This window comes from Penicillium concentricum (assembly GCF_028827145.1).
Source record: "Penicillium concentricum strain IBT 3081 chromosome Unknown utg000001l_segment0_segment0, whole genome shotgun sequence".
NCBI classification, from domain to species: domain Eukaryota; kingdom Fungi; phylum Ascomycota; class Eurotiomycetes; order Eurotiales; family Aspergillaceae; genus Penicillium; species Penicillium concentricum.
This window is the reverse complement of record NW_026622754.1, coordinates 1,510,646-1,530,498: the sequence shown is the minus strand read 5'-3', so window position 1 is coordinate 1,530,498 and position 19,853 is coordinate 1,510,646. Positions and strand designations below refer to the sequence as shown.

The 19,853-nt window shown below is 49.6% G+C and overlaps 10 protein-coding genes across 10 annotated transcripts; 4 read left to right on the top strand and 6 right to left on the bottom strand.

The window, feature by feature from the left end:
* Positions 1 to 349: 349 nt before the first annotated feature.
* On the bottom strand, positions 350 to 3,724 carry N7517_000585 (formin-binding protein HOF1; the record flags this gene model as incomplete). The annotated part of the gene is made up of 6 exons (XM_056718315.1): positions 350 to 519; positions 585 to 2,775; positions 2,826 to 3,137; positions 3,187 to 3,473; positions 3,526 to 3,630; positions 3,682 to 3,724. 6 exons carry the CDS (start codon positions 3,722 to 3,724, stop codon positions 350 to 352), a joined length of 3,108 nt encoding a protein of 1,035 aa, XP_056582450.1.
* Positions 3,725 to 4,424: 700 nt separating this feature from the next.
* On the bottom strand, positions 4,425 to 5,375 carry N7517_000584 (uncharacterized protein; the record flags this gene model as incomplete). Its single annotated transcript, XM_056718314.1, has 1 exon — positions 4,425 to 5,375. One exon carries the CDS (start codon positions 5,373 to 5,375, stop codon positions 4,425 to 4,427), a length of 951 nt encoding a protein of 316 aa, XP_056582449.1.
* Positions 5,376 to 6,136: 761 nt separating this feature from the next.
* Positions 6,137 to 8,407, bottom strand: N7517_000583 (transcription factor TFIIIC subunit TFC6; the record flags this gene model as incomplete). The annotated part of the gene is made up of 2 exons (XM_056718313.1): positions 6,137 to 6,975; positions 7,030 to 8,407. The coding sequence occupies 2 exons, from the start codon at positions 8,405 to 8,407 to the stop codon at positions 6,137 to 6,139; spliced, it is 2,217 nt and encodes a 738-aa protein (XP_056582448.1).
* Positions 8,408 to 9,490: 1,083 nt separating this feature from the next.
* Positions 9,491 to 10,357, bottom strand: N7517_000582 (alpha/beta hydrolase; the record flags this gene model as incomplete). Its single annotated transcript, XM_056718312.1, has 1 exon — positions 9,491 to 10,357. The coding sequence occupies one exon, from the start codon at positions 10,355 to 10,357 to the stop codon at positions 9,491 to 9,493; it is 867 nt and encodes a 288-aa protein (XP_056582447.1).
* A 417-nt stretch (positions 10,358 to 10,774) lies between these two features.
* N7517_000581 (uncharacterized protein) lies at positions 10,775 to 11,862 on the top strand (the record flags this gene model as incomplete). Its single annotated transcript, XM_056718311.1, has 2 exons — positions 10,775 to 10,828; positions 10,879 to 11,862. The coding sequence occupies 2 exons, from the start codon at positions 10,775 to 10,777 to the stop codon at positions 11,860 to 11,862; spliced, it is 1,038 nt and encodes a 345-aa protein (XP_056582446.1).
* Positions 11,863 to 12,113: 251 nt separating this feature from the next.
* N7517_000580 (dolichyl-phosphate beta-D-mannosyltransferase) lies at positions 12,114 to 12,914 on the bottom strand (the record flags this gene model as incomplete). The annotated part of the gene is made up of 2 exons (XM_056718310.1): positions 12,114 to 12,747; positions 12,811 to 12,914. 2 exons carry the CDS (start codon positions 12,912 to 12,914, stop codon positions 12,114 to 12,116), a joined length of 738 nt encoding a protein of 245 aa, XP_056582445.1.
* A 281-nt stretch (positions 12,915 to 13,195) lies between these two features.
* Positions 13,196 to 14,754, top strand: N7517_000579 (uncharacterized protein; the record flags this gene model as incomplete). Its single annotated transcript, XM_056718309.1, has 4 exons — positions 13,196 to 13,238; positions 13,303 to 13,351; positions 13,406 to 14,489; positions 14,560 to 14,754. The coding sequence occupies 4 exons, from the start codon at positions 13,196 to 13,198 to the stop codon at positions 14,752 to 14,754; spliced, it is 1,371 nt and encodes a 456-aa protein (XP_056582444.1).
* Positions 14,755 to 14,949: 195 nt separating this feature from the next.
* On the bottom strand, positions 14,950 to 15,963 carry N7517_000578 (uncharacterized protein; the record flags this gene model as incomplete). Its single annotated transcript, XM_056718308.1, has 2 exons — positions 14,950 to 15,814; positions 15,866 to 15,963. 2 exons carry the CDS (start codon positions 15,961 to 15,963, stop codon positions 14,950 to 14,952), a joined length of 963 nt encoding a protein of 320 aa, XP_056582443.1.
* A 291-nt stretch (positions 15,964 to 16,254) lies between these two features.
* Positions 16,255 to 17,211, top strand: N7517_000577 (hemolysin III family protein; the record flags this gene model as incomplete). Its single annotated transcript, XM_056718307.1, has 1 exon — positions 16,255 to 17,211. The coding sequence occupies one exon, from the start codon at positions 16,255 to 16,257 to the stop codon at positions 17,209 to 17,211; it is 957 nt and encodes a 318-aa protein (XP_056582442.1).
* A 1,035-nt stretch (positions 17,212 to 18,246) lies between these two features.
* Positions 18,247 to 19,594, top strand: N7517_000576 (Zn(II)2Cys6 transcription factor domain-containing protein; the record flags this gene model as incomplete). The annotated part of the gene is made up of 2 exons (XM_056718306.1): positions 18,247 to 18,600; positions 18,659 to 19,594. The coding sequence occupies 2 exons, from the start codon at positions 18,247 to 18,249 to the stop codon at positions 19,592 to 19,594; spliced, it is 1,290 nt and encodes a 429-aa protein (XP_056582441.1).
* Positions 19,595 to 19,853: the final 259 nt, after the last annotated feature.

Here is a 19,853-nt window from a genome sequence, read left to right as displayed (position 1 = left end):
TCTCTGTTGAGAGAAGGAGAAAGGCGAAAAAAAAAATAAAAAAACAATATTCCAACAAATTCACACGAATCACACGATAAAAATATCCCCAGAACACACACGCTAAAGTTTCCAAGAACATCCGCAAGAACAGAATAATGAGATTAAACAGGCTGTTCGATGATGTAAAGACAGGACTGCAGTGCCATGTTGAGAATGATAGAAAAATAGAAGTAGAGTTAGAACGAAATCGTCAATGTGCAAAGAAAGTCGACGAAAGGCATGGTATCTACGTGAGAACATGAAGAAGAGAATCATCGTCAGGATGAAGGTTGCTAGGGTCGTGGCGGGTCGTGATATCGATGGGGTATTAGATGATTTGCAGGTAGTTGCTTGGCACGAGACCAGGGTGGCCGCGGGCATTGGTGACTTCGGCTTCCCACCACCCGTCATCCTGCAGGCGGATAACGGCAAGGACATCGCCCTTGCCAAAGCTGAGCTCTTCGGGGATGGCGGCATTGTAGGTGTACATGGCACGAGCTGTGAGATTGAAATCAAGTTAGATACTAGCAAAATCATGGTCAAGAAGAGAGACAAATGCTTACCAAAGTGCAAGATTGGACGGCCATCACGGCTGAATTTGCGTCCAGGCTCTGCAACAGCCATAGTACGGCTCCGGGATCGGCCAATAGGCGGACCGTCACCGTAAGTCGATGAGGGGCGGCTGCTTCCTCGAGCCGAGCTGGCATATCCGCCGGGACTGCTGGAGCCGTACATATCATGGCTTCCAGACAATTGCAGCTCCATACCACCGGAACTAGAAGGACGAGCTTGCTGCCTGAACTGGGGCTGTGGCGATACAGCACGGTGACTCATAGCGGGCGACGCCCTCCGAGCAAAATCGTTTGGAGAGTAGGGTGGATCTTGAGTACGACGGGGAGTGGGCGATTGGCTGTATTGACTTCGCATGCTGTTAGACTGGTAGCTACTCGGACTAGGGCTCGGGCCCCTGCCACTGTTCTGGCTCATCCGAGTATCCACACGGGGAGAAGCAACCTGAGGCTGAGGGCTGACGCTGCGTCTCGGTGCTGGTGCTGGGGATCTAGCACGAGGGGCTTCTTGAGTTTGAGCGCTATGTCTAGACCCCATGCTGCTGTTTTGTCCTCGAAGCATGCTCTGAGTTTGACCAGTATACTTCTGAGTTGTCTTGTGCATTTGCTTTGCCGTGAAGGCCGGCTGGGGTGCGCCGAGTCGCTTGGCTGCGGGATCATTGTATGCAGGTGGCGGAGCAGCAACGCTAGGATTGCTCCCACCGTAAGTGGAAGAATGTGCCGACGGAGTAGGCGTAGAGATGCCATGGTATCTATCTGCCGAGACCCGAGTGGCTGATTGCTTCCCGCTTGTCTTGAGGTCCGCCAGAGCCCGCGCGATAGGGTCCAAGTCATCGTCAGGCGCCTGGTTTGACTGTGATCCTTTGTTGGGTGAGCTCTTTTCAGGGGATGCAACATCAAAGACATTGTTCCCGACATTGAGCTGGAAGTTGGCTCGAGGATCAACAGGCTCCGGGCTGCCAGAAACACGAGCTGGGGGGCCAGCTGGAGGCCTGACTGGGCTGACTTGCTTGGCTGGGCTAGCCTGCTTGGGTGGACTAACTTGCTTGGGCGGGCTGACTTGTTTGGGAGGGCTCACTGGTTTGGGCGGGCTTATTTGCTTAGGTGGACTGACGACTGGTTTCGGCGGGCTCACTTGCTTAGGAGGGCTCATTTGCTTCGTCGGACTAATTTGCTTTGTCGGCGAGTCCCAGCCACCACGAGACACGGGGTGGGGTGAGACAACCGCCTGTGGAGAGGTGACCTGTTGTGTAGAAATGATAGGCCTTTCTTTATCATGGCGACTCTTGCGACGGAAGGGGCTGTTGCTGAAGAAAGCGCTCTTCTTTTTCGGTGATTTGTCATCTCCTGAAATTGGCATTGGCGCAGTGGTGGTTGGCCTCACTACAGACTTCTTCGTAGGTGTTTCCTCGACACTAGAAATAGAGGTTGGGTTCGAAACTTCGCTCTGAGAGTCACGGCTAGATGGGCGATACGCGCTGGTCGCCGAGCTTCGCTCTGAGGGTGGCCCGGCACGACAGAACATGGTCATCCCATCTGTGGGATATGCGTTGTGGGGAACAGCACTAATCTCCCCATGCTGTTCGGGGTCATAGTTCGGAGGCGGCGCACCGCCACGGCGGAAGTCTAGAGGCGCGGGTTGCTGAGGTTGTGGTTGTAGCGGCGGTTGATGTTGCAGGAGAGGCTGCTGTTGCATAAATGGCTGCTGCTGTAAGGGTGGCGGTTGCTGTTGCATGAGAGGCTGCGGTTGCATGAGAGGCTGCTGCTGCATAAATGGCTGCTGTTGCAAGGGTGGAGGTTGTTGTTGCATGAGAGGCTGCGGTTGCATAAATGGCTGCTGTGAGAGTGGCGGTTGCTGTTGCTGAGGTGGCGGTGCGTTGCTAACTGCAGGAGGAGCAGGATGTCCCATTTGAGCCGCGAGCTCTGACTGTGGGTCATGGTGTGAGTCGAATGTTGAGGGTTGAGGAGAAGATGTGCGGAATGCAGGATTCATGGTGCGCTGAAACTGGGCTACCGAGTAGCCTTCAGCTTCATCTATCTCAGAGCTTGAGTCCTCATCCTTGCAAAAGTTGATAAATCGGGGAGGATCCGGGATTTCCTGGCCAGTTCCTCGGTCCCTGATAAAAGCAATAATATCCTTCTCCACTTCGCAGTTCTCCAAAGAGAGACGGACTTTCTCACATGACTATATGTCGAATTAGCATCGCAAGTTAAGCCCGGGCAGAATAAACATACGGCATCGTCGCTGACACAAACAGTTGAAGCAATATTCGCGTAAGTCCACAAACTGCTCTTTGTGAAGTCCAGACGCTCCTCTTCCAAATCTTGAAATTTGTCGCATGCTGACTTCCATTCCTTATTCCAGCGTCCAGTTGTCTCCTCGAGTTGTTTGACGGCCGCTTCGTATTCCTGGCTATTTGATGCCAGTTGGATCTGGGTCTTCTCCAGCTTGGCCTTATTCTTGCGCTCTTCCTGGCCCATGACCATGTGGCCCTGCGCGAGGTATCCTTTGATGCGGAGACAGTCCTGCTCGTAACGATCACGCGTCTGTAGAATTTAGTATTTTGCCATCCATCGCTCCACACAAATTACTCACCTTGTTGACAAGCTGTGTCTGTTGCATTTTGGTCTTGTGTAAGCGCTCAATGCACTGCTGAATGATCTTTCGTCGCTCCTTAATACCACTCGCAAAAGCAGCAAGCGGTTCCTCCAATTCGGTCTTCATTTGTCCCGCTATCGCTGCATGTGACTTAGCGATCGCTTCAGTCTCGCCGCGAACCACGTCGAGTGAGGCTCGGAGCGAACCTGTCTCGCTTGATCCCAGGCTCTTGCGACAGAGAGCCTGGAGTTTGCGCGCGTATTCATCTTCGATAGAGGCTCGAACTATGAAGTTGTGAGAATTCAATGTTTCCATAGCCGCATGCATGTCACGTACTGCTGTAGAAAACCTTCAATTCGTCATTGGTGATCTTTGAACCATGCACACGGTCCAACATTGGTTGAAGTCCTGCATCATCTTTGCCCCAAAAATTGTTGGCAACTAGAATAATCGTCAGCACGTGCAGGAATATATTAGTGTGGTACCACATACAAGACATGGAGACCGTAGGTCCGTCTGCCACTGTCCCCGGCATTGTTATCGATATTGAGCCTCGGCCAGCCTTTGCGCATGCAATCGAGGTGTGTTGAAATCACAGGTACAAAGAAAAAAAAGTAAGAACAATAAAACTGTTGAAGAAAAAAAAAATAATGAAACACAAAAGACCCTTGGAGGTCACAAGATGTTAAAGTTGAAGGTGAGCGGAGGGATGGTGTTTATGGGCGCGTCTCTCGGGGCAACCACCGCGCGGCCATGCACGTTACATAAGCTATTTATGCATCCATCTATGGATCCATCTGCCCTATTAAGTACATAGAAAATATCTATGAAAGATTCTTGATCGGAGAATTAAAACATATCGGAAATATTGTGATAAAATGTTCATTTCATTCTTGGTGCATCGTGCAACCTTTCTATGTAATCCGGAGGCCCATCAAATATTCAAATCCAGTCAGTCTATGTAGGCCAAAGCCAACGCGAAAACCCAATCCTATATCCACAAGAAGTAGAAGACACATGAAGAATTGTAGTTTCAAAATCGCTTCCAGTAAAAACGCCAGTCAAATATGCATCCCCAAAACCATAATGGGGATAAATCAAGTCATTCGCAATATCTTTTCTTTTTCGTTGTTGCAATCATATCGTGCCATAAAAAAAGCATTTCATCAGTTCATGGAAAGCTTTGCTCGTGCTTCTTTGAGAGAAGCTAAATTTCTTGTCTCATGTCGTCTCTCTTAGTAGACGACAGGAGTAGCCGACGGAGCGAAGGTGCCAGAGGCCGGAGAAGAGACACTGGAAGGACCCCAGCTGCGGATACCACGGGCCACAAGAGCTGAGGAGGCAGAAGGTGTGGCGACGGAGGAAGCACTGGCGGCGGAAGAGAACCAGCCGTAGGGGCCGCGGGCAGCCAGAGGAGCAGCTGAATTAGTGACTCTCGAGCTAGAGGGAGTACCGGAGGGGGAAGCGTGCAAGTCGCGAGCCACAACGCGAGTCACCGAGGCAGAGGGGGTGGCGGAAGAAGAGTACCAGCCACGAGCCACAACGCGAGTTGCTGAGGCAGAGGGAGTGGCAGAAGAAGAGTACCAGCCGCGAGCGACGAGATGAGTAGCAGCAGCGGAAGCGCTCAAGCTGGAAGAAGGAGAGACCGAAGCGGAAGAGGACCAATCACCGAAGCCGCGAGCCACAAGGGCAGTAGACGAAGCGGTAGGGGAGGCAGCAGCAGAAGGAGTAGCAGAAGCAGCAGAGTACCAGCCACGAGCATAGAGAGACTCAGAGGCAGCGGCAGTGGGATAGGCAGAGGAGGAGCTAGAGTACTCGCGAGCAAAGAGAGCAGGCTGACCAGCGGCTCTCAGGCCCCGGCGGAAGAAAGAAGAAGAACCGGGAGTGGGAGTCTCCAGGCACGGAGTAGAGCTAGCCACAGGAGTCGAGGAGTAGGCGCTTGAAGGAGTGGCAGTCACAGTCACAGTGATGGCCACCGGCTCGGCACCAGGAGCAGTGACTGTGGAGACTTCGAAGACAGTGTCGACTTCACGTGCAACTGAGCTGGAAGATGAGTCTCCATCGGCATTGACCACGGAGTAGGCTGCACGGCGAGCGAGGTCTTCGTTCTCGGGGTTGGCGAAAGGTGCCGCCTGGGTCACGCTGATTGAGCAAAGGGCGAAGAGTGCAGCAGAAGAGAAATGCATGATAACGGGGTGCAATTGAAGCTTGCAATGGTAATTGAAAGAGAAAAAAAGACGCTTCAAACAGATCGAAATGTAAACAAGGCAATTGCGATATGGGTGTTGGGAGAGAGGTTTGGATTGAAGGAGAATTGATAATGAATGAGAAGGAAAGGATGCAAGTCGGGTTTAAAAGTCATCTCAAAAAGATCTACTATCACAGTGAAGTGCATTTTAATTGGACAGAAAATAGGCGGCTGGGATCTACGGTGGCTGGGTTAGCTGCAGTCCAGCCATGGCTTTTTTTGTTTTTAATTTATATTGTCCAAGAATAGTCGGCCTTATGTAGTCTTTTTAGTAGTCTGCTCGGATATTCTTTTCCATTTCACTTTCATAGATAATTTCGTTCCCTTCTCTGTTTCCTAGATGGCAGAAAAGAGAAAAAAAGCATCAACTATGCAGATAACCTTGGAAGTGCTCTATGTATAACCTGGGATTTTAATTGGCTTCCATTTTGATTGGGTGGAGCTAAATCTAAGTGTACCCACATGGCGTATCTGCCAACCACGATGCTGTGGTGGGTCTCCATGGCGATATTAAGTAAGCAATTGGTGTGGCTGGGGGCTCTAAGAGTCCACTCTGACACAGCTGATATAGTAAATTTCATTTGACTGTCGCCTAGTTTCTTTTCATAGATCAACTATGATGTCCTAATGACCATAATCGACAGGACGATCTAGGCAGATCTCTTGTTTCATCAACACATCCTGATTGTCGTGGTGGCACTATACGGCAAGATCTTCCACCCTCACCAATCCACACCCCAGCGCAGCGCTGGCCCAGGCTGCACAGGACCGATTGGGGTTCCACCCGAGGGCTGTGACGTGGGTATTTTCTTCGTAAATCGTCGAGGTCCCCATCCCACTGACAGGGTTGGTCTCATACAGTTTGTATGTTGCCAGCTTCTGGTTCTCTGCCCGGTATCCGTCATAAAATCGACTGGTGCCCATAGTGTCCGTCTTGGAGGTGGGGATCCATTCGTGTGTGAACCATATCTGCTGCCATATCTGCTCCTTGTTGTAAACAACTCGTCGGAAGGGATTCGTTCCTACGACCTCACCTGCGGCACTGCCGAACAGGGCACAGGGGTGATAATTACTGCATTGCGCCATGGCCGAGACGGTGCTGCTGAGCCGGGCAATGGTGGTGGTGGTGAAAAACCGTCGAATTGGAATGATGCGAGCGAATTCGTTTTCATCCCCGCCAACTACGGACTGGCAGATGGGGGAATAGCTGATGTGGGGAGAGGCGCCTCGCATGCGGCCCGTCGAGGTCATTTCCCTGGTCGGATCGAGGGCCGACCACATCCTTGTTTCACCATCCATAGAAACAGTGATGATTAGTTGGGGATGGACCGGGTATGCCGATGTGATATTCAGTATATAGGTGGCGTGGATTGGGTGATAGAAATAAGGTAGTGGTTCAGATGCAGAAGGCTCGATATTCCAGATAGCCACAAAGCCATTACCGCAGCCCACTGCAAGATCACTAGGGGATAGCCATGTGACACATGTGCAGACTGTTGATGGCGGTCTTGCCTCAAATGCGGGTGATTCGATTTTGACTATATCTTGCACATTAGCGGGGCTCGTGAAAACCTCTCAAAAGGGACACTCACGAAATTCTGTTTCTTGTGACCCTCTACCTGTTTTGATATCCAGAACTCTGACCTTTCCATCGCCCCAGACTGTTGCGAGTAGACCAATGGATACTTTTCTTTCTTCTTCGTCCTCCGCTCGTTCGGTCTGGGGTAAAGTACACCATACCATGCGTCTCAGATCCCCCCAGTCAGCACACAAGACTTGTCGAAGCCGGGGTTTGGAGTCCATATCGAGGGTCATTGTAGGCGTCTCACTCGGTCTGCCTTTGAACTCCCAAATCTGCAGAGCGCTAGGGAAAGGCTCCGAGGGTTGAAACGATGAGATGGGCTCACTTTCTTCTGATCTGTACAGGTTTTTCTGGTCTTCTGTAATCGGCGCGGCCACAGCAAGATACTGGCTCAGACCATTCTGGTTTGGAGCCCAGGCCATGCAATGTGCCTTTTGCCCGATATTTAACATCCAACCTTCCCGGACCCTTTTGGTCCCGTTTTTTGACTGGTCCGCTTTGGATCTTGGGATCTCCCAGGCTTTTCCAAAGTCAAAAGACTCATGATAGCCCAGCTCGAAGATTTGTTGATTATCATGCGGACCCAGTAAAATGCCATGCTTTCGTGAATCTGGTTGAGGGAGATAATTTTGGTACGCCAGTGACTCTTCCATCGTCTCAATGCGCTGTCTTTTCCGGAACCTCTCACCAGTGTCCTGTTCGTAGTACCAGTCCCATCCGCGGTTGCTTTCTTTCATAACATCATCTGGATGGACCCCAAATGTGGGCCCGTACAGATATTCGGGCTTCTTCTCCGTATCCTCCAAGGTGTAACGAGATGGAAAGACCGCATCCACACCCTTGTTCCATCGCATTCGGAAGTGGACGGCTGGCATCAGGTCTCGATCGTCGGAACCGAAGGTGAGATTGTAATAGACGCCTTTGGACAAGTGATCTCTGGGCTCGATGATGCCACGAATGTGTGTCTCTTCATCTGATGGCACAACTGTGCCATCGGCTCTTCGCTTCTTGAAGTTCAGATCGTATTGGTACGACATTGAACGCCCTGGACGATCTTTCCTAGGAGTATTCTTGATGCCGTCAATCTCCATTTCCTCGGGATCAGAGGCATCAGCTTCTGATCCTAGTTCATCTTCTGGTTCCACTTCTGGATCATCTTCGGGGTCATCTTCTTCATCAATTCCCTCTTCGGCTTCTTCGCCTGAGCCAGCGACAAATTCATTATCTGAAGCTGAATCTTCTGTTTGGGCGCGCTTCTTTTTCCCCTTGGCAAGACTTCCCTGCTTGGTGGAGTCCTCATCATCACTGATCCCAGCTACCTTGAATGGATCATCAACATAAACGGCCCTGGGGCCTTTGAAGCGTCCAGACCTTCGGCCGGAAGGCATGTTGCTTAGATAGTTGGCGTTATCAACGACAGCCAATGACAACAGCAGTGTGGATGTGCAAAGCGTGTCAATTTGTTGAAAGCTCAGTAAGGCTTTTTACTGAGCAAAGTAGCTGTGATCTTGTGTATTGAGACGTCCGCTATTTGATTTTGGAAATAGAGAAGCTTCAGCAATACACGAAGGTCAAGGGCGGTGACGCTAGCCCCAACACGGCTAGTACTATTACCTTATATTTCAGGCACCAATAGACAAACATTCATCTCGATCAACTCTCACTTCGTCCTCATTTTACTAAGGAGATGAATAAAAATTAGTTGACCACTTATGCGATAGTGTGGTGTATCTTTAGTTTTTCTCGATGGTCTTTCTAGCGGTCTTCTCAATGGTCTTCTCAGATATCCTGTTTGGATGTCTGTTTTGAGATTTCCAGAGGCTTGATTTGTGAAAACGAATTTCCATGTATAATTTAGGATTAGTCTTGCATTTTTCGGTGGCTTCAAATCTATCAAAATACTTCAGCTGTTTGTTATGAGGTCACCTAAGATCAAAACTCACCAGTCTACTTGACCAAAATCCCTTCCTGGTGTGACACTAGCCCCTTGAGTATGCCGTACCACGATTCCCCAAAGACCTGCACTACAACTCTATCTCTAGATCACCTGGGGTAGTGTGTCCAACAATGCACATACCACCTTCCTAACGCAGACACTTGATGACCTCATATGCTACACACCAGTCTTGGAGGTTTATGGCTTTGATGTCTTTTGTGTCTTTGTGGACTGAGTGTATAGACAACGGTAACCCAGTCCCGAAATTGATATATCCACAGTTTAATGATAATGAAGTGACATCGCTGCGTAATCTGATCGCCATAATTATATGTTACTCTGTCTTGCAATAGAGACTGTGCTCAGGATGCTTCCTCATGACTATCTCCCATAGATCTACGAGAAAAATGCGATATATCGATAAATGATTGAGTGGAGTCAACATATGTTGTACTGGTATAATTTCAACAGAGAATTAGAATAACTGATGCTCCTTGTCCCCAAGCAATGGCCCAGCTAGATTCTCGCTGTCATGCTATGAGTTCTCAGGAATCAGCTTAGAGAGAACCTCGTCCAGATGTCTATGCATCGTGAAGTGTGTATCGCCTTCGAACACTTTGAAGGATGGACCGTTAGAAAGAAGCTTCACGTAGTATTCTGTCATGGGCAACGGCGAATTCCAATCTTTCTCTGCATGCCAGATGTGAAGGTTGTTGTAAGTAATGTCGCCGAACTCAATCCCCCAGTCTTGTGACAATAGCTTCGCCTCGTATGCAGCGGGGCCAGCACCCTGCGCAAACGGCTCAAATAACACGCGCAGCAATTGAGCTCGTCGTTCCCCAACCGATTCCTCATGTTGATCCTGGTCCTTTAGTAGGTATTCATTGACTCTCCGAGTTGCCATTTTTGTATTCAGCCCATTCCTAAGCATCCACACCAAAAAGTTCAACGAACCTCGTAGTCCAGCTGGCCAGTGTTTTGCCGCTAGCATTGACGCACGATAGATCCAAGGCATATGATGAGCCCCAGCCCTCCAGTCGCCCGCTCCGGCAAATACACCGACCGCGGACATCATTTCTTGAGGAAGCGCCCGCGCGCACGCTAATGCATAGGGTCCGCCACCAGAGCCGCCCATGATTGCAAAACGAGAGAGGCTGAGGTGGTGAGCCAGTGTTTGGACATCGGCGGGCCAGTCCATGATACGCCGGTTGGGTTGGACTGTGGAAAGACCGAAACCTGGGCGCTCCGGGGCAATCACACGAATTCCAAGCTGGCGAAAGATATGGTCTAGGGGAGAGGCCTCAAGACGACATTGGGGATAGCCATGCATGAACATTAGCGGATACCCCGTTTCACAGCCATATTCGGCATAGCCTAGGGTCCTCCCGTCCGAGAGCCGCATTGTTTGATCGAACCGCGAGCTTATAGTTCCGATATATCGACATTTTGTAGTTTGCTGTGTGCTTCTTGTAGAGAAGAATATTTTTGCGGTCGGCCTCATGGTAGAAAAATGAATGGAATCTCAGAGCTTGATGGGCACAGGGGGTTTGAATACGAGGTACATCTTATACCCTTGGCGACCAAATGTGAAGGCTAAGCCCAAAACGTGTAGTATGTGCCGCTGTACGGAGTACTCCGTGTATGTCAGAGCAATTGAAATCGGCATAATCTAATCGAAAATATAAACAAAATGCTCAAATTCATGACACCAAAAGGACCAATGTAGGGCAAATATGGCCGACCCCACCTGCAAATCGGATACGTCAACTGCTGATCTTCCACCTTCATTCTTGACCTTGTCAACCACCACACTTTTATCATGTCTTCACACACTGGTCGCGGGGAGTCGCATAACGGCGTCCTCCACGAATATGTATATACTACGCTATTCATTCTTCATGCCAAGCTAACTGACACACGCAGGCTCCCAGACTTGTGGCCTTTGAGTTCACCCCACCAGCAGAGGGGATCAACAAGACAAACAGCCTTATCTTCGTGGGCGGGCTGACAGATGGATTCGGTACTGTTCCCTATGTGTCCAAGCTAGCCAAAGCTCTGGAAAACACCGAATGGTCGGTCTTTTCTGTCCTACTCTCGTCCTCCTATGCTGGATGGGGAGTCGGAAGCCTTGATCGCGATGTAGAAGAACTTGGGCAATGTGTGCGATTTATTCGCGATCTTAAGGCGTCACGCCAACCCGGCGCACTGACAAAAGCCCCAAAGATTGCGATCATGGGTCATTCGACCGGAAGCCAGGATGTGCTTCACTACCTTTATTCGCCGAACCCCGTGCCGCACAAGGAGTTTGATCATGGCCTTCAGCACATGGTCCGCCCTGAGCTCGATGGTGCTATTATGCAAGCGCCTGCCTCTGATAGAGAGGGTCTGCAGGCTATTATCAATTCCTCTGAGCAGCCCGAGGAGCTTAGAAAGGTCTACGACCAGCTTGTGGGCTTTGCTAAGGAGCAACCATACACAGCAGAGAAAAAGGACACAATTCTCCCAATGAACCTGACTGCGAAGCTTTCTTATCCGTCCGATACGCCTCTCAGTGCCCGGAGATTCTTGAGTCTGGTCAGCCCTCAGAGCCCGGACGACCCATCTGATGACGATCTCTTCAGCTCCGACTTGAGTGATGAGCGTTTGCAAAAGACATTCGGGATGGTGGGCACCCAGGGGATGATCAAATCAAAGCTATTGGTATTGTATTCTGGTGAAGATGAATATTGCCCGCATTGGGTGGATAAGGAAAAGCTGTTGCAGAGATGGCAGCAGGCCACCGAAGCGGGAGGCGCCAAGTGGGATGCGGAAAACAGCGCGGTCATTCCTGGAGCCAGCCACAATGTTCATGACAAAGGTCAGCAGGAGCTCATTGATCGAGTTCTACGATACCTCCAGACCCTCTGAGCGCTGGAGGTTGACGATATTGAAGCATTAAAATATGAAATCCAGAAGACAAGAGAACGTTGAATTGATATCGACAATAAACAGGTCATTCAAACACCACCCAAAAGTGCACGGATTCGGAATAACGGAGGTCAGAAAGGGGTATATCACAGCACGGGCAGTAGGCAAGTCCAGACATGATACCATGCTGGACTTGAGGCAAAGATGAATCGTAGCATTGGGGCACCAAAGTCTCAATGGCAAGGCCCGGTTTAGACCTTCACCCACAAGCTCACCACGCCCTTGAGGTACTCGACAATCTCTGATCCACCCAGCTTGCTCTCGCCGTACAGACGGTCAACGAAGGTAATCGGACACTCAGACACCTTGTAACCCATTGCCTTAGCACGGACCATCATCTCCATCTGGAAGCTGTAGCCCTTGCTCTCGGTCTTGAGGATAACTTTCTCCAGCACTGCCTTCTTGTACAACCGGAAGCTACCAGTCAAGTCACTCACACCGGGCATCAGCATGACGTCCGCGATGAGGTTGGCAGTGCGCGAAGTGAACTTGCGGAACAAGTCCCAGCCGTAAACGCCACCCTTGATATCTCCACGGCTCGCATATCGGGTTCCGGTCACAATGTCGGCGTCGGTCTCTTCTTGAATTCGGATCATCTCAGGGATGAACTTGGGGTGGTGGCTGAAATCGGCGTCCATGATGATAACATAGTTACCGGTGGTATATTTCAAGCCGTGGACGTAAGCTGTACCCAGACCGAGCTTGCCCTGGCGAGGCTTGAGGATGATGTGTTCGGGGCCATAGAGCTTCTGGAGCTGCTTGGCGATCTCGAGGGTACCGTCAGGGGATCCGTCGTCAACGATAATAACCTCCCAATCCAGCTTCCTATAATTAAAAAAACTGATGTTAGCCCCAGTACTCTTGAGCTATACCAGGATAAGCGCATACTCCTCGTTAAAGGTCCTCTGGATCAGCCAGATGATGATAGGGAGGTTCCTCCGCTCATTGTAAGTGGGAAGAATGACCGAGTACTTGTTCTTGGCCGCGCCCATTTTGAAACCCCACAATTCAATTAATAAAGTAAGGAGTGATAATAGATCGGAGCGAAGATCATAAAAAAAAAGAGAAAAGAAAAGAGTAGGGACCGTATAGCTGACAGCTTGTTGCATTCGGCAACGCCAGATGGCGGCCAAGTCGCCAGATCCGGCATCCACCGCCCTGGCAGAATCCGATAGCTTATCGGTTGTTTTGCTTCGACATCCATTGTAATACTTCCAACGTTACTCTGCTTTTCATACAAATTGATCTCAGAAATACTTCAAAGGTTGTAGAGATGGATTCACTACCAGAGAAGCACATTCGAAATATCTCTAGGTGTAAGTGCTTTCTTTGTTCCCTTCACACTTCGACTGTCCCTTACTGATTGCCTTATGTATGCAGCTTCTCGGCCCCGCAGCTCGACAAGAGGTCCTCTAGATGCATTAGATGAGTGAGCATTGTACCTTGCCCTCCACCGCTATATCTTTTCTCTTACATGATTCAGCCCTCTCGCTCTCCCCGAAACACCCACCTCGCCTATCAAACACAAATCTATGCTTGCTGCCAACGACACCTTTTCTGGGGCATCCTTCTACGAGTTAGATCCACTTGCGCCAGATGATCTACCAGAAACTATAGAAAAAGACCTCTCTTTTTTACTCCGGCATAGCAACTTTCATACCCTCTCTCATCTTGATATCCCTCCGCCACTACGAACCGAATTCCTTATCCTCAACCCAGGAGAACCTCTATCAACTTCTCTGGGCATCCTCGAAAAGCTACTGGCTGAGGGTCGATTCCTCATTGCGGCACACTTTTCTGCTTCAATCTTGACCTCGTCTTTAATATCTCCGACGGAGATAAAGATCATCTTCTCCCTTTTCTACACGCGCTTAGCTTGCTTAGATCTGTCGGGCAATACAGTTCTCGCAGCACAGGAATCGAAAGCCCTAGAAGATTTGAGCTCGACATTTTATTACATCGATCTCAAGCCTAATTCGGCTACAGTCGATGATGATAAAGACTCAGAACATGAACAAGAACAGGCCCAAGATCCTCGTCATATTGTTCCATGGCCGCTTCGCGTATTGGCCGTGAGACTTCAAAGTATAGGCTTTGGTGATTCTCGCCGCAGCATTGGTGGATTGTACGAGATCGGCCAGGAAGCGCGCCGGGAGATCATGAGACCCGAAGCTACTGAAGCTGAGCGAGAATTATGGAAAGAACGATTGGCAGATCTAGGGGTTAGGAGCGTGAATGCGCTTGTAGAGATGGGTGATTTCGACGCGGCCAGGAGATCACTTGATAGCCTCCGCGTACCTGGACCAGAGTCAAACATCACGAAGTTGAGGAAAGCACTTTTGCTTTTGCGGATTGGTGATCTAGACGCAGCAAGCCAGATATTTGGTGACGCTAATGAGACGAAAGAGGCTGCCTTATTGAAGCCTCTGATAAGCATGTCAGATGGTCGCTTTGCCGATGCAGTGGCTGAATGGCGCATTCTCGGGGAGGATAGGACCAGGACGGATGGGGCTCTGGTAGCTCAAAATCTGGCCGTGTGTCTTCTGTACATTGGACAACTGGATGAGGTATTTTATCCCTATATCCCATACGCCCATTGGAAGGGGGATCTGAAATTATTGACTGACCTTTTTTTAGTCTCGTCAGCTTCTTGAGGCTCAGGTGTCATCCAACCACTCGTTTGGTAGTTTGATATTCAATCTGTCGACGGTCTACGAGCTTTGTACCGACAGTGCAACTCAGATGAAGGGACAGCTGGCTGATATGCTATCGAAACAGCCTGCCATCGGACAGACCAATTTAGATCGGCCAAACTCAGACCTGAAGTTGTAACGCTTTAAATTGAAAATCACATCGCCCTGGGAGCCATTGAATTCAATCTGTCTGCACACGATCTAAAAAATTAATTGATACTCCATGAATGATACCCCGTCTGCTAATGATACGATGTTTTCCCAACCAACGCCATGCAATGAAACGAACGCCACTGAATGCTCTTGTCCAAAGAAAGTCTAGCCCGACCTGTACTCAAACACTCGACGCGCTTGGTTCCGGCTTGGGAGGGGCCCTCTGCTTCACTCGCTTGATGATAACCCTGTCACCTTCCCGCTCCCAGCGAAGCTTCTCTCGTTCAACCAATTTCTCCCATGTCCAAGTCTGTTCGTCTCCTGTGCAGCCGCCCAAAATCCAACTGATGTGCACGCTGAGATAGGCACTACCCACGGCCTTGAGTGCGTGCCTGCGAACTCGGTCTGCAGCCCAATTCATGACTGCGCGGATGTGAGAATCCACACTGTTGTGTAGTTGCCAGAATACCACCCAATTATCGTGCATTAAGGCAGCCAAAACTTTATCCACTGTCTGTGACTGATAGGAATGCTCTTTCCGCGCCCGCGCACGCAGTTCAAATGCCGCAATCATATCTCCTTGCCGACAGGCATAATCAAGAATCAAGTATGTGACCAGTTCATTTGCTTCAGCGCCGGGTAGCGGGTGAGATGTGTTGTGTACTTTATCCAGAACGTATCGTAGAGAGGGGAAGTATGACGGCGGATGATGGGCAAGAATAGACAAGCGAATGGAGAAGACATGAATCCGCTGTGAGAATTCTGCCGGTGAAGTTGTGGCTGTTGCCAGAACGGCTTCGCGCAGCTTCCGAAGGGAGAGAAGGAGTGTGGATAGCTCTGTTGATGGTGGCGGGACACCCTTCTGTGCGGGGTTTAGTTTCAATGGCGACCGGGAAGCGGGCGGATTGGAAGTTGCATCGTTTGAGGGACTTGTTGGAAGAGAGGCCAATGCTGCATCGAGGTCTTTTGAGTGATGGGCACAAAATCGCATGTATCGATCGACTATGTTGTCGAAGTACTGCGTCTGAATCTTATGGTCCAACAATCTGCGAATGTTAGCATGTTAGCATTCGGGAGAGTGCATATCTCAAACGCACTTCTTATCCCCCTTTGAAACAAACCCAACATTTTCCAAGGAGTCAGATACTGGGCGTAAGCGACTCATCTTTTCCATGTGTTGACATGTGTTGGACATGGCCCTGGAGTATATGATCAACTCTCATTGGAGTTGATGTAATGTTTGTCTTGTTTGCTTTCCTTCCGCCGAGGCTTTCCCAACACGGCGATTCCCCTACGTTGCCCCCAACTGCCCAACAGCTTCGAATTTCTCTCGATCTTTTTTATATTTAATTTCTTCTTTTTTCTCCTTTATTGTCTTTTTTTTTCTAATCAAAATTTCATCTGCTGACTCGTCTTGCATATACTATTGTTGGTCAACTTCAAAACATCCTGTAACTCATTGCATACTTGCATATCACATGTGATTATGCCTCGACAGCGTCGCCCTATTGAACATCAGAAATTGTCGGTAGATAGTCAGCCTACGGGGATGACTACTGTCGGGGAGGAGGCTCACAGTTTGGTAAAGCGACTTCTTCATTGGGATGATCTACCTCACTGGCAACGCGACAACCATCATATCCATACTGGATATCGGCCCGCCTCGTCCTCATTTTTGAGTTCATTTCAATCGCTGGGTTACGTTCACAATGAGACCGTCAACATCTACACCCACCTCTTGCCAGCAGTAATTTCTGCCCCCGCTGCATACTGGCTCTACCAGTCACTTTCTCCGCGGTACCGGGATGCGGCCGATTCTGATATCCTCGCTTTTGCTTGTTTCTTCGCAGGGGCTGCTTTCTGTCTTGGCATGTCCGCAACCTTTCACACAATCTCGAATCATTCACCTGTGGTTGCACGCATTGGAAATTCACTTGACTATATCGGTATCGTGGGACTCATTGTGGGAAGCTTTGTACCTAGTGTCTTCTACGGATTTTACTGTGTACCCGATCTGCAGCACAGGTACTGGTCCATGATCTCTATCATTGGGCTAGGTTGCGTGATTGTATCCGCTTCTCCCCGGTTCCGCACACCACGCTGGCGTCCATTCCGCGCCACCATGTTTGTTGGGATGGGCTTGTCTGCTGTCTTCCCCGTACTCCATGGGGTTAGTATATTCGGACTTGAACGCATGCAACAGCAGATTGGCCTGAATTGGCTCGTTTTCCAGGGCTTCTTGTATATACTTGGAGCCGGGATCTATGCGGCCCGAGTACCTGAGCGACTTATGCCCGGGAAATTCGACATTGTGGGGAGTTCGCATCAAATCTTCCACGTGCTGGTGGTCTGCGCAGCAGCAGCTCACTTGACAGGGCTGTTGAAAGCATTTGATTATCGGCACAGCGGGGTTGCCGAAACCTGTCAGATTCCACGCGGCTGAGTTGGGGTCTAGAGCAACACAAGAGGTTAGACAACATACTCATGGCATGTATCATTAAGAAAAAGAGGTAGCATGAAAATTTTCACTTTGTAGCGTACGTGACGCGGCTTATGTTCAAGAATCTCTCAAGTGTCAAAGGTCCCCACCCGCGGCCCTGCTGACGATGACTCGAATTAGTATGTGCAACAATAACACAATGATGAAGAAAGAAATGAAGCGGTGAGGGCATAATTCTATTACAGGGACTAGATCCGGTCAGCCGATAAAAACTGAGAACCTTTTTGCTTCTATTTCACATGGTTCCCAGCATTGTCCATTCGAGGCTATTGTACTTGTGTCCCATTGGCGAGAGTAGCAAGGCCCCAGCGGGATAACCTTGAGACCAACAGCCCTTGTTAGCAAAAGGTTCATCTTCTCCAATCCAGAAACTTAACCCCGAAATTGACGTTTATGGTGTTGCATCAGGGTGTGACGACTACCAACAAAAGGACCCCTAGCTGGTTTCTCTTGGGAGACGCTGTCCTCTCATATCACGAGCATTGTTCGAAAATAGTGAACGCTGTCAATTAAAAGCAACTTTCCTCTTGCCAGATCAGGTTGGATCAAACTTAGGGAAGATGCATCTTTTTAACATCAGAATAACGGCTCCAGTTGGTCTCCCATGCGTGGTTGATCAGATGGAGCTGGGGTTTCACAGCGGCTGACCTCTGTATGCGGCTGTCATCGGTACTGAATTTGAATGCCAGAGTGACATTTCTACTCCCTGAAGCTTGAGCTTGTTTCTATATATACAAGGATTGCGTGGGGTGGTGTGAAGCATCTGCCTTATTGGATATGTGCTGGTATCATTGTATTGATCCTGGATTTCTATAATTTCCCTTTTTCTTTTCTTTTTTCCCCTTTTTTTCTTTTCCATATCCATATATCACTGAACCCCGGGCTATAGGTATATTTGATATCGTATTGGGAGAGAGCCTACTAGCTTCTTTCGCATTTCCCGCCCCCCCCCCCCCAGTTCACAACTATCAACACACAATGCTTGCAGAGTCCAATGGCAGCCCATATGCCGGTGGAGATACACCTAAACTCCGGACTGCGTGCGAAAACTGCAGGCAATCCAAGGTGAAATGCAACCTGTCTGGCAAGAGTGTTTGTACTCGGTGCCTGCGTCACGGCCTACAGTGCCAATACGGATTTGCAAATCGATCTGGTAAACCAAAGGGTAGCAAAAACAGAGCTACCCTCCGCAAACTAGGCCAGTTGCAAGAAGAGAAACCCACGATGCGTGGCTTCCGCAGTAGTCGGCTTGTTGCCCCTGTGGCCGACATGGAACCGCTAGTTGGGAATAGCTACGGTAATCATATTCCAGACCCAGCAATTGACAACGATGTAAGCTTTCACCTCCGCTTACCAATTCGACATGTTTTAATAAGTCTCCGGCCTATAGGTCTGCTTGATATCAAATCAGCCGGGCTTCTGGGAAAGTCCCCGAAGCTTCGGCAACACAACAACCCTAGAATCATCCGTCTGTCCTGGGCAGTTGACGACAGTTGAAAGCTCTCCATTCCCAGACCTTGTGGATCCATGTCCCGCTCTCCCAGCCGGTCTGGGATATCCACATACGCCCGTGACGCCGACATTTCTGTCCGGGGAACTGGCCGACGGAATGGGCAGTCCCTCTCTAGCCGGTTCTGTGGCTTCGCCGTATCCGATCTCGCCATGTGAGTGCTTGGATATGCAACTATTCCACATGGACCGGCTGAACCACCTACTCGCTGGATCAATGCCCCTGCGGCTCGATCACAGCCTACAGACAATCAAATGCACATTTTGCTCTTGTCAGATGTTCCTGCAGTGTACTAAATGCGCCAAAGACAGCACAAATCTGCTGCTGACCATCTCAGTACTGAATCTCACTCTCCAGCTCTTTGAGTACTGGGTTTCGCGGGAGACGTCTCGCGCTCCGCGCCCAGAACACGGAGTCGATATCCGCTACGGATACTATGAGATCTGCCACGAGGAAAATAGACAGATACGCAACTTCCTACTTCGAGGTCTGTTGTTACAGTGTCGGGATGTATTGCTGGCTTTGAAAAGCACCGCTAGTGCTGCCGTTGTTCAAATTCCCAAGTTGAGCGACCAGGACGGTCCAGCAGAACCGAAATTACCAGATGAGCACGCCAGTCAGAACTGGACTACTTCGGAGCATGTCGGCTTACTTTCCGATTTGGATATCGGTATTCTAAACGGTACGCCCAGAAATGAAGGCCTGCTTCCTATCATCGCAGGGTATGAAGCTACTGTTTCGGCATTCTTACAGTCGACTTCGTGGGGCGAGTGTATCTGTAGATCTGAACTGGTGATGCATGACGAGTCTCTTTGAGTTATACCCACATATGCATGGGAGGTCAACTGTTTTCTGTGACTGTACGTTAGGAAGAATGTAGAGAGCGGAGAAGCCAGGATTGGATTCACAAGCTGGACAGTAAACGCAGATCGGCTATATTAACAAGAAATTGAAAAACATATCGCCTATATATATACATAATAATTGTCTATATTGTCTATATTGTATACCAAAATAAATGATCATAAACCCCCATTTCTCTCTATGTGTAACCCCACAATCTCGGTCCGCGGCG